This window comes from Typopeltis vanoorti, chromosome 15, assembly GCF_054136105.1.
Source record: "Typopeltis vanoorti isolate ZY-2024b chromosome 15, IOZ_Tvanoo_1.0, whole genome shotgun sequence".
NCBI classification, from domain to species: domain Eukaryota; kingdom Metazoa; phylum Arthropoda; class Arachnida; order Uropygi; family Thelyphonidae; genus Typopeltis; species Typopeltis vanoorti.
In genome coordinates this window covers 17,201,728-17,214,623 of record NC_143563.1, presented here as the reverse complement: position 1 = coordinate 17,214,623, position 12,896 = coordinate 17,201,728, and the positions used below count along the sequence as shown (strand labels likewise).

General features: G+C 33.8%; 1 protein-coding gene across 1 annotated transcript in view; it reads left to right on the top strand.

The window, feature by feature from the left end:
• The first annotated feature begins 306 nt into the window (after nucleotides 1-306).
• Nucleotides 307-12,896, top strand: part of LOC150098422 (N(G),N(G)-dimethylarginine dimethylaminohydrolase 1) — a 133,748-nt gene continuing 121,158 nt past the window's right edge. The window contains exon 1 of the mRNA XM_090405625.1: nucleotides 307-579. Coding sequence (XP_090261751.1) covers nucleotides 307-579 — 273 coding nt within the window. The remainder of the gene's footprint in view (nucleotides 580-12,896) is intronic.

The following is a 12,896-nucleotide window of genomic DNA, read 5'->3' as shown; positions in this document are numbered from 1 at the left end:
CTGTGACAAATCTAATAAATATAATATATTCACATAAACAACGCATCGTATTTTATGTTGTAAGCAGCACAAATTAAAGCAATTTTATATAGTCTCAGTTTTATATATTCTCACTTTGCGGCTTTCGCGATATCAATATTAGGCGAATTACGAAGTTATTTTATTGAATAACTGACTTCTCGACTCCATTGGAGTGGAGTGTAATACTCGAGGAGGCACCTCTCTGCTCTTTGAAACTCAGGAACGCTCTGGTGAGCAGAGTATTAGCAAGGCGCGTAGCCTCGTTTTCTCTCAAATGTATTGAAAATGGCGTCAATGCGATACACTCACGCGATAGTGTGCCGTATTCCTGCTAGTTTTAAGACTAGTGCTATTGGACTGAAAGATGAAATTATAATGGAAGAAGCCAAAAGACAACATGAAGCATATTGTCGAGCGTTGAGGGACATAGGATTAGATGTTATAGAACTCCCTCCTGACGAATCTTTGCCGGACTGTGTGTTTGTAGAAGACACGGCAGTTGTTTGCAACGGCACAGCGTTGATCTGCAAGCCCGGGCATCCCGCTCGTCAGAAAGAGGTGGGGCCGCTCGTGTTAATATTTTCGGTGTTCTGTCATCTGCTAAGTTGTTTCCATACTGTTTTCGTATGTGTGTTATGCATATTAATTTTTTGTCTTTATGGCTAGCATATTTAGAAAAATATTTTCTATTAATTTTGGTGTTTTTATCAACTTAAAAGTAAAACCTGAAATCAGTGAACGTTTTGAGAACCGTTTGCGAAAAAAATAGCAAATCCGCTAATGCAATGTAAACATTTTTTTCTCCGAGGATTTATATTCCTTTATGTATTTATTTTAGAGAAAATGTAATTGAAATTAGGTGTCTTGAAATAATTTATTTTCGCAGCTACTGTGAATTTCTGCAAGGTATAACGGATAGCATACGGAAATCATTATTTTTGATTAGTTTTCAGTAATGTTTTTGTGAGCTCGAAGGACGCTTCAGAATTAATTTGTGCTTATATTATGAACAGTACAAAAATTCATTTTATATTATACCGTCAAAGTAATTAAGTTTACTGTTACTGGTTTCCTCCATCAACCTTTTTTTACCATTCCGAATTAATGTTATACATTAGGTCGTAATATAGTCAGTTCATACATTACAGTCATCCCAAGGCTTTCGGTCTGTGTATTCTGTATACACACATAAACTGAACGTTTCCAGAATCGTTTAAGAGAGAAAAAAAAAAAAAAAAAAATATATATATATATATATATATATATTGAATCCATTAATGCACTGTAAACATTTTCTGAGGATTCGCTCTTTTCTTTATATATTTATTTTAAGGAAATTGGAATTAGGTGACGTCTTGAAATAATTTTATTTTCTCATCTAGTATGAATTTAGTTTAATTCATTATGATCATATTAATTATGAGTGTAGTATGAATATATATATATATTCTAGTACGAACTTACGTGTATATATATAAATTCATACTAGCTGAGAGTATGTGTGTGTATATTTTATGTATTTTTGAAGGGGAAGTTGCGCAGTAGTAAAACTTTTAATGAATGATTTTAATATTATTGTAATTTTGTATCCATCACCGTCCTTTGTTTTTCAAAAAAAAAAAAAAAAAGAAAGAAAATTAAATTAAATACACCATTTTAAAGTTATTTTTATTAACTTTAAAATGGTGTTTTAGACTGGATTTAAATCATACGAGACTTTCCCGTTTGCTTATCGGTACCTTTTTCCCTTTAAAAATTTGCATTATGTGAATATATCATAATTTTGATATATTTGTTGATGGATGAAAGGTGCATTTCTTTTATTCTGCACACATCAGAAGAAAATTATCAGGTTATATTCCATGTAAAAATTGTATCATATTTGAATGAATTTAACAAGTTATTCACCGGATAGTAACGTACGTTTTTTTTTTTTTTTTAAAGAGCGGAGAAAAAAGATCGTCACTCAAACTGAGAATTTTTTATAATATATTATTCGTTAAACATTATATTTTGTTTTAAGGAATGTCACTGTTTCCGATTTTTATCTCAGAAGCTATCCTTGATTTAGTATTATAATGCACTTGTTTGTATTGTAATGGTATTATAAAATGCTTATAATAATATATGGCCTCTTTAAGTTTTTATTATATTCATTTGTATTCGGCAAAATTTTAAAAAAATGCAAATGTTATACTTGGTAACGTTTTCTTTCTTTTCTTTTTTTTTTTTTTTTAATTTCTCCTTCCAAGATATGCAATACCACTGTTTGTTTGTTTTTTTTAAATAAATATATATATATATATATATATATATATATTTTTTTTTTTTCTTGTATATGTTTGTTTTCTATTAGAATTTTATGAAAGTATTTTTTTTCAGAAGATTACTTTACAAAATATGGTTATCATCATGCTAAACCAGTGAATGTGAAAAAACGCATTTTTCACAATTAAAGATGTTTATTTATTAATTTATAATTGACGGTCAAATTTAATTCAGTAAGTTGAAAAGAGTACATCTAATATGTATACATACTGAATGTGCTGATAATTATGTATTTGTTTGAACCTAGCATCAGCTTTTAACTCAGCAAGAATGATATGTGTATCAATATTATTCTCCTTAAAAGTTTCTTAAAACTCTATTATGCTATCTTTCTGCCTCACGAACAGAATTATGGGAGTCAGCTCAGTAGTGATTTTTATTCATAGATATTCATTTATGTAATGTTAAAGTTTGTAATATTTCTTGAAACATGATATGGTATTATTCTTATAGATGCCAAATGAACATTAATTCATATCAAAAACTAGGAGGGTCAAAGAAGTTAGCAATTACTAAAAAGTTTTGGCAAAGATTTTTCTTATACAAAAATAAAACCCTTTAGTAGTAAGACATCTAAGTAAGGGACAGTTGTTATCATTTACTATGTGACTTTTACATTTTTTAGAACATGCAGTTCACATAATATGTTGACATAGATGCATGATGTGATATCTAAAATCTTCAACTCCACTTATGCCACAGACAAGATGTGTGAAGAATATCAGATAGGTCTTTCACCATATCTATAGAGAAATAAACTTGGAATTGATTTATTTATTTCACACACACACACAAGAGGTACAAGAACCTATTGCATATCAGTGCTGTGTGTGAAGTGCAGATAAGGATTGAGAAAGAAGAAATCTATTAATATTTTTCTTAAAGAACTGGAGGTTGAAGTTGTTGGGGAAACACATTATGAGGAAGGTTGCTGCAAAGGACAGAGGTAGATGAAATAAATGAGGAAGAGGAAAAGCAGGTTTGATGTGTTTGAAGTTGTACTGAAAAAAGGGATGTTGGGCAGTTTCTGCAGCTGATATGTTCCAAGTTTACACTTCTCTGATTTGGCTATAGGTTTACAACTTACAGCCTGGTTTGACAAGTGGTTAGCATATCCACTCTCTCTCTCTCTCTCTCTGACCAACAGTCTGTAAGTTCAACTTCTACTATGGGAATGGATGTTTTTATAAATGTTTTTAGGTGATAAAAAAAAAATCCATCACTCAATATGAGACCAGCCTCCTGTTTAATAAAAACCTTAAGCAGCTTGCAAAAATTATGTTTGGCCTCTAGAGTAGGGTTTCCAGGTTATCTAACTCTTAGCATCCCACCTATTAATACAAATGCACTGCAGGCCAAGTCTTTCATGGGTGGAACTGACATAAAAAGCCTTTTGTATGTGTGATTTTTATTAAAAAAAATTCTTATATGATTAATTAAATAAATCATCTAATACCTGTTTATTACCCAAAGAGAGTAGGTAGAACTCCTTTATCCCTAAGTAACTTTTGGAATTCAGTGGGCAACCAATCTTCCACCTTTTTCACCAAGCAGTAACTCATGACTAACTCAGGAACCTGCTGAAAAAGGCCTAGGAAAAAAGTTCCTTTAGTCAGCAAATAGAAATGAACCTCTAATGAGCTTTCTTTGGTAGTTCAGTGTTGTGGTATCAGAAATTTTGACACAAGTCTGTACAGCCACTTTATGGTAAATTACATTTGGTCAGAAATTATGATAGGCAGTTCTGGCTTGTAAGTAGACAGTTATTTGTTTTGATCTATTTTTTTGTTTACATTTAGACCATTTTAGCAAGTGTGTAAATGATTCAAGGGAACTATAAAAATGCCTTTCATTTTATGCTAAACTTTGGCCCTGTTCTTAAGGCACATAGGAAGAGGGTCAAAATTCTTGTGTATATCCTAAAACCACAGTATTGAGTACTAAATAACTGTAAACATTACACTCTCACTATTATTATTAATATTCTAAATTATTGGATTCTACTAGTGAGAAACTTGGTATTGTAGTCTATTTATATATTAGCTTGAAGCAGTTTGAACAGGTTGTTGGTGGTCTCTAGTACAGAATTTCAAGATTATTTAACCATAGCTTATCACATACTAAATGTGCTATAACCTTTCATGGATAGGAGGAGTGTTATTTAAAAAAAAAAAATCTTGGAGGTTTGTACAGTTTGCATGTTCCGTTATCAGAAGTTGTCTGGTATAAGTCAAAACTGAAATGAGGTGTGTGTGTGTGTGTGTAATTATTAGCCCCCCCCCCCCTCCATGCACGAGCAGTCACAATACCTATAACACAGTAGTGTTGTATATATGTGGATAAATGGTTTAGGAAAAGAAACCTGCTAATGTGTTTCTTAAACAGATGGAGATTATAGTGCTTGGGGGGAAAACTGAAGAAAATTATTGTGGTAGGAAATGAAAAAGGATTTGAGGTTGACTCAGTGAGGTTTTGAAGGTGTATGGATGTTGACCAGTTGCTGCATGTGTCTTTGCATATTTAGAGGAAAGTGGGGGAATATTAGCTAGGTTGGTAGAATGTCACCCATGAAATGACCTATAGAAAATATATAAAGGACAAATAGAATGTCATTTAAACATGAGTTACTAAATGTCACAAATTTTCTGTGGACCAAGTAACACTGCTATATGTGCTTGCTGCATATAGATGAATGAATTAAGTGATACTTTGTTGTGAATCCCATTCATAATGGTTGGTATTATACATTGGTATTGTGGGTAGGCTAAGAATTAGGTTGCCTCACATTGGACAGAAAAATCTATTTGTCCTATGTACTCAGATAATTAATGAATCACAGTATTATAGTTGTATAATTAATAACTGATATTGCATTATTTTAGCTTCACATTGTGAAGCTGTACAATACTACATTTGAATATTTTTTTTTCCTGTTATGTGTTTTGCTTAAGTTGTCTTTCATTTATGAAAATTACTATTATTAAGGTAGGTTGTATTATTTATGCCAATACAAACAATCCCCTAACTTATCTCTTTTGATAAGTCTCCAAGTTTATTGTTTCTTGTATTGCAGCATTGCATCTTTTAATATGAATGAGGAAAAATTTGCAAGTTTAACATTATTTGCCTAGCTATTTCTAAGTGTTGTTCCATCTTGAAAGGTTAAAGAAAACAGTGGAGTGATGCATTAATATTTAATAGATTTGACATAGTGTGATATAATGACTGTAAAGAAAACAACATAACACTTGTGTATGAATATAATGGTGTCTTGAGACTTGTCCTTGAAAGCCAGTTTCCTGATTAGCTGTGAGTAATATGCAAACATTCATCTATTCAATTGTGTGCATTTATCCTTGTGAAGTGGACTGGAACCAGTCAGATACAGCTGAGTAGCCATTCTGTAAGTAGTATCCACATGATCCTTGCTCACAGCTTAGTGATCTTAAGTTGTGTGAAGGAAACAAAAAAAAAAAAAAAAAAATCTAAATTGGGAGTGTTTGCAGCACTAGCTTTTAAATTTTTTTTGAATAAATTATTTTTTTAACTTAGGAAGGAAGCTGATCCTATTCTATAAGATCCCCTTTCTTCCAAGTTAGCATTAAGCAATCCTGCCCATAAAAAAATTATCATGGGCAGATCAAGAATTAGATAAGGGGTGAAAATTATTGCAGATTTTTTTCTTTTTTATTTATTTTTATTTTTGAATGCCAATCAGAACTACAAAACTGGGCTTAAATCCCACTGTGGTATGGGCATTTGTGAATGTTCTTTGCTGGCAGATGATTTCATTGCCTGGTGTGATATTACTACCCTGCCTGACTGAAATGGCTTGTAAAAGTTCCTTATTTGGTCCCTAGAGTAGGGTTTGGGATTATTTAATCCTTAGCACATTCGTCATATGAACATGCTATAGGTTATAGCTTTATATGTGTGGAATCATTTAACAAGAAAATAAATAAATAAAAAGTTGGTAATTTGTAGCATATTCAGTACCATGGATAGGCTAAGGGAACGTGAATTTAAGTCTCACTTCATATTCTGATCGTCAGAATATGAAACAAATGAACACTTCATTTAGCCTTTTTTTTTTTTTTTTTTTTTTTTTTTTTTTTTTTTTATATTGCTATCACTTTGAAAACACGTTTTGACATTTCTGTTGGAATCCGAAAAGGATGGCATACAATTCATTTAAACCAATATTTTCAAAGGTTCGTTTTATGATTCTGTTAATGACGAATATTATGAAAAAAGAAAAATAAATCTTCAGTTAGGAAACGTCATCGATCATTTGAAAAATTTAGAATTTTTAAAATGATGGCACTGGCTGGCTTATCCACTAGATTGACATCTTGTCTCTAACTGCAGAAAATTTTCTTTTCGATACTGCTGTTTTTGAAACCATCTGTTTTATTTGGTTAAAAAAAAAACATTACAAAAAATCGAAACGATCATAAAAATGTGCATTTCGTAATCTATAGACAGTTCATTTACTGTTATATAACTTTGTGTCTTTACGAAACGTTTTGCTATTAAGAACATCATGCCCATTTCCAGGCGACACTAAAATTTTTGTAGATATAAATTTCATTGAAATTATATCTGGTCACTGTGAGTAACCGCTTCTGTATTATTTCGAAACGTTTTGCCATCTCTCATGCGAATGGTCTGATTTAAACAGAACCATTCGGTTTTGGTTTCAATTGTGCGCACCACATTTTAGCGGGGAATCAGATTGTATCAAATTTTAACCAGATTGGAGTTGGCTCATTCGGTGCCCTTTATTTAGAAATGTTTGGGTTCTGTCCAGTCTAGAACACGAAAAATCTATAAGGGTTTTTTTTGTTTCTTTGTTTTGTTTTGTTTTGTTTTGTTTTTTTCTGAAGCCGAGTTCCTCGGTCTCATGTTGAATGGTTTTCCGTCCCTGCAAAATAGACAAACTGCCAGAAGAATAGACGCAATTCAAAGCATAATCACACTGGCCTCTTAGTCTAGTTGCATGATTTCAAACAACCAATCCAGATTGAGTTATTTGTCTATTTTTGAAATAATTGGTCTAATTTTATCCCCTGAAACGGTTCCCATTCAAACGAAAATTAATGTCTCGACAAATTTTTAAGATCTGATATACTGAATTTCATTTGAAATCTCTTGCCCTAGCAGAGTTATTTTATGCAATACAGGCAAACAAGAATTTAAGAGGTGTATCACGTATTTCGAAATGCATCTAAAAGCAGAATATTTGCGTGTTCAATTCCCTCTATCCGAACGCAGTGTCTTTTTGCATAGATCTATGGATTATTTTGAATTTAAGTGCCCTAAACTGTTAATGTTCGCTATGTTTTCTTACAATTGAAGATGATTCTTTTTTTTTTCTCTCTCTCTAAACTAAGAATCCAAAATCTTGAAGGCGGCAGTGCCGCAGAACATATGTAATTTCCCTAATTGTTTAGTTAGGTTGAGTTCCAGTGTTATTTCAATTTTTTTTTTTTTTTTCCCTTTCACCACTCGTTACTTGTTCGAGTTCACATATCGCTTTTTTTTTTTTTTTTTTTTTTTGCAGAATTTGAAATTAAGCTCATAATCTGAGGAATAATGTTCAACCCCAAACACTACAAATTAAAGTATTTTCTTTTGTCGTGTTTGGTTGTTTTGTTACATGACAGGTGTACGCTACCATTCGACAGGTTACGTTAACGTAATACTGTTCTTTGTCTCGTTATATCCGTTGCGTCATCCACCCGGAAATTGGATTGCTGCGAAAAATGCACTTCAGTTGTCGATGGTAATCCTCTAGTTTCACACCGTTGCCTACTGATAAAATAGGCGTATCCTCCGGGGTGGGAGTGACCTTGTTTCTGTTGGCATGTAATTCACTGTGCGATGAAATTTCCTTCGCCGTTCAAATATTCAGAACAGCTGATAATATCAAATGGCCCAATTCCATCTTGCAATAATCTTATTGATTTATCTATCTCTACGCATCGTCAATTATTTTTACAAAGACCTTTATGCAAGCTGTATAAATCCAGACATATATTTCAAACCATTTTATGAAAATAGTGAGGCATCTATCAGGTTGGAAGGAAGCGGCGACTTCTTTAGGATGGAGAGATGTATCAAACAAGGATCCCATTGCTCCCAAACTTTTTACAGCAGCCCTCGAAGCCATTTTCAGGGACCCGGATTGCGACGATTATAGTATTAATATTCAGGGGACGATATTAAACAATTACGTTCTACGGATGACGTCGTTCTGATTGCTGAAGATGGAGCTCAGCTTAAAGATCAATGAATTAAGCATAAAACGCAAGGAAATAGGTCTAACAATAAACTATCATACACGTAAAACAAAAATAATGACAAACCATGAACATATTCCCATTGATGTTGAAAATACTATAATAGAATATATTAACCACAAATCCTTAGGAAATGATCTCCATGTCATATCGGTGCAGAATCGACTGCTTGGAAGAGCTAAAGGGAATGAAGCATTCTATGAAAAGGACCATTTGTCTAAAAATAAAATTATTGGATATGATTGTCCTGCCAACTTTTATTTATGGTTCTCACACTTAAACATTAACCACTACACAGGGGAAAAAAGCTCCAAGTTTGCCAAAGAGCAATGGAGATGTGTTTATTCAGAATATCCAGACTAGATAGAATAATTAACAAGGACTTAAGAGACCTGACAAAAATAAAAGACGTCATTTGGAGAGCTAGAAAATCAAAATGGGATTGGGCAGGCCACGTGGCAAGATATCAAGATGATAGATGGTCAAAGAGAGCAACAGAGTGGCTGCCGAGAAGAGTCAGAAAACCTGGAAAACAGTAAAAGATGGAGAGACCACATTGAAAAACTGCTAGGTGTTTCATGGACAAGAGTGGCCCAGGATAGGAGAGATTGGGGGGGGGGACCTTTGCCCTGCGGTGGGGACATATAGGCTAACAACAACGCGTCAGTTCAAGGGTAGTGCAATATTTGATATTTCGGAGCTTATTTTTGAAATGAATAAATATAGTTGAAATTCCTTGCTAAGTGCTGAAACGTGCTGTTTATATATATATATATGTAACCAAGCGAAAGTTTTTCCGCTTGGTTACCCAGTAATTATACTTGACAAGAAATTATATTATTCTTTTAATTCTTTACCCAAACATGTGCCAAGTTTGCGCGTGAACTATCTTCACGATTTGTCTACTTGCTTACACAGGCTGTTGACTTCACATCGACCGCCTCGGTATTCTATAATCAAAGCACAGTTCCTTTGTTTTAACTGTAATTAATATAATCTCTTGTCAATTATAATATACTTTGCAACCAAGCGAAGAAAACTTTCTATACCTCTCTGATCCAGAGTATTTTAATAATATGGTGATGCGCCATTTTACTACTTGTATATGGAAAATATGACTTCATTGATGCAGGTCTAATTTCTGCTCATGAGATCTCAACAAAGGCCGAAAATGCATACTTATAACATAGGTAAGTTAGTTTTACTATTTACTTGAATATCTGCTTAAGGACACGCTACTTGATTGCCGAAGGAAAACGGAAAGTAGCAAAGCATGACAAGCATTAGTTTATCTTGCTTTTGAAGCTAAGCGGCTATTCTTGAAAGTGGCATATTTTCTCGCTTATCTTAGCGAGAAAAAGCAGTTTTTGATCTCAGGCCTTCCCACAGCAAATCTAACAATAACGAGGTGAGTAGTAACGTGTTAATTTGAGACTTACCGATAAGAGAAGCTTGGAAATCTTTTATGTAAAGAAGACAGTGATGCACAACCAGTATGTAATTACCAGCTACACTAGTTTTGGAATTGCCGCTGGAGCATCTAATGCTGTGGATCAGCGTACTGTATGTTCTTCTGTTCTGTTTTTTGCGGGATGAAAAACTCGAGTTTGCAGGAGCAAAAGTTGTGATTGATCGTTTATTTCTTTGCGAAATACATAAGCATGTTTACACAAATGACAGCGCTAAAAAATGCTTCATATGGATAGTTCCGAAGACCCATCAAGAAAAGTAGAGAACTTGGTTTATTAATATATCCACTGTGCTACTTAGAGCAGCAGTGAAAGGAATTACAAGGGCTCTCTGTCCGTCGATCTAATACTGTTTAAAACATAGAAACACCGTGATGGGGATGTATGTTTGGAAAGAGGAACTTTCGTAGTGATGGACCGAGTTTGAGTAGAAAAGAAAGTTTAGTTATTTATTATTATTTTATTTATTTATTTTTATGTTTTGACATTGCCAATGCGTAAGTTATTCTTGTACTCTGGCTGAATAAACTTGATTGAAATTTAGATGGAATCCTTAGAAAAATGGCCATTCCACTTTTTATTTCAATCAAACCGCTCAGTTCCAGTCGAACGTTTATACTGCCAAATTAGGTAAAACAGTATTGTTTAGAATATAAAAGATAAATGGTCATCATAGCAATTCATATAAAAGATCATCATAGCAACTCAACATGCTCGTTGTCGGAACACGTGTCCCTTGTTCTCATAACTGATTTTATTATTATTAATGAAATTTGGTATTTCACATCACTATTAATAATTTTCGAGTCTTCATTTATCTCTTTTAATAGACAATTTAAGTGAAACAAAATTGGCCACTGCACACATATACTGGACATCATCAAATGGTTCAGTTGAGATAATGTATGGTTTCACTATACGAAACACAAGGATACCATACCGGGGGGGGGGATCTGTTACGAAACGCGCACTTTTATGATTGACTACAGCCATTTGCTTACGTGAATATAGCAGGTTAATTGTTACACTTAGATGTGCTTTCTTAGCGTAGTCCAGAAATTTGTCCTTTGATTCGAAGTATCCAGCTTCGAAATCCATCTAGCATCTGAGAAATCTTTTAGTAAAGACCTTTTCAGTTGTGTTAGTGAGTTTCATGTGGACATCCTGGATTTTCAGCTCATAAAACAAGTAAATCGGCTCAGAGAAAATAGCTAATATCTTCACTTTTGATTTTTTTTTTTTTTGTTAAATGTATTGTCTTTATATATAATATTCATATGATTTTAATATATATGGAGATATTTTGAATGAATTGCTTTTAAAAGTGGGTGAAAGGATAACGTCGATATTTTCAAGGGTTTGTCCAAAATTATTCTTCCCATATATTCTTCATATATGTCTTTTAAAACATCAGTAATGTCCTAAAAATTGAATAAAAAGCCAATGACATTATAAAAAAGAGAGTAACTTGGAAATTTTTCCAGAAATAATACACTTAATAACTTTTTTATTTATTAATTTTTTATTATAGTGAAATACAGAACCTGGAGATTTTTTTTATTACTTATGAAAAACCACATCACTAAATGACTTCCATTTTCGGCTTCACAAAGACAATTAATTGCAGATTAATTAATTGCAGATCTTCGCGAAATTATTCGCTCTCCAAAATTTGCGCCTCTTAGGAGTTCCATTATGGCTCCATCTTGCTGAAACCATATCTCGGGTCTGTCCTCTATCGCTGGTCGTACAAAATTTTCAATCATGGCCCGATATCGTTCTCCAGTGACCGTCGTCATAGTGAAAGAAGTAAAGCCCGATGATTTTCTGTGACGTTACACTGCACCAGACGGTGCAATCGAAGTGCAATTCAGGCTGGTGAACAACCCTTGGATTCTCCGAACCCCAAATCCTGCATTTCTACTCGTTTATGAAATCATTGAGTTGAACCTCATCGGACATAATCAGATGGTGAATAAAGTCGTTTTCTTCTCTAGCCAATTGTTGAAAGCAGACTTCGAAATTTACACGTTGCTGATAATCTATCGACCAGCCTGGTTGTCCGAGTCGTTAGCATATCCGCTCTCCAGCCAAGAGGCTGCTGGTTCGAATCCCGCCAGGGGCATGGATGTTTGTGATTGGCCTTGTGGAAAGGCATCTGCGACCTTATCAGTTCTTCTAGCAGAAGACTTCCAAAACCATTTGAGGCGGGATTGACCATATGACGTCACGTCAAAAACTAAGATAATTGTTTTAATTTCTGTACCAGTTGAATTTTGTATGGAAAGAGGGGTAGGTGGTTTAAAATGCCCTGCAGTGATGTCCCGAGGCACTTCGCTTGAAACGTTCACTCAAATGACGAATCGTTGTTTCCGAGAGAGCATTTCTGACATTAAAATAGCGGCGACATGCTCTTTGCGTTAGATTAATCGAATGCAGTTTTCAAAAATAAAATTGCACGATTTTGGTTCTGGGGTTGTGAACTTTTCCATGATTAATTTCTCAAATGCCTGAAAAAGTTACATTTAAAACCCCTTCGTGACTTACGGGCCACCCAGTATTTCACGTCTATGCAAACTAAGGCTATGAAGCTCTTGTATTTTTCCTGTTTTGGGGGAGGTGAGACCGCCTAACTTTTTTTTTTTTTTTTTTTTTTTTTTTTTTCTCCCCGAACTCAGATCTTTTCAGTTAAACGGTATGCTCGATACCGATTGGATTACAGAGGCTTAGATAACACTGACGGCTTGCTATTACCAGAAGTATTTCAGTACGATTT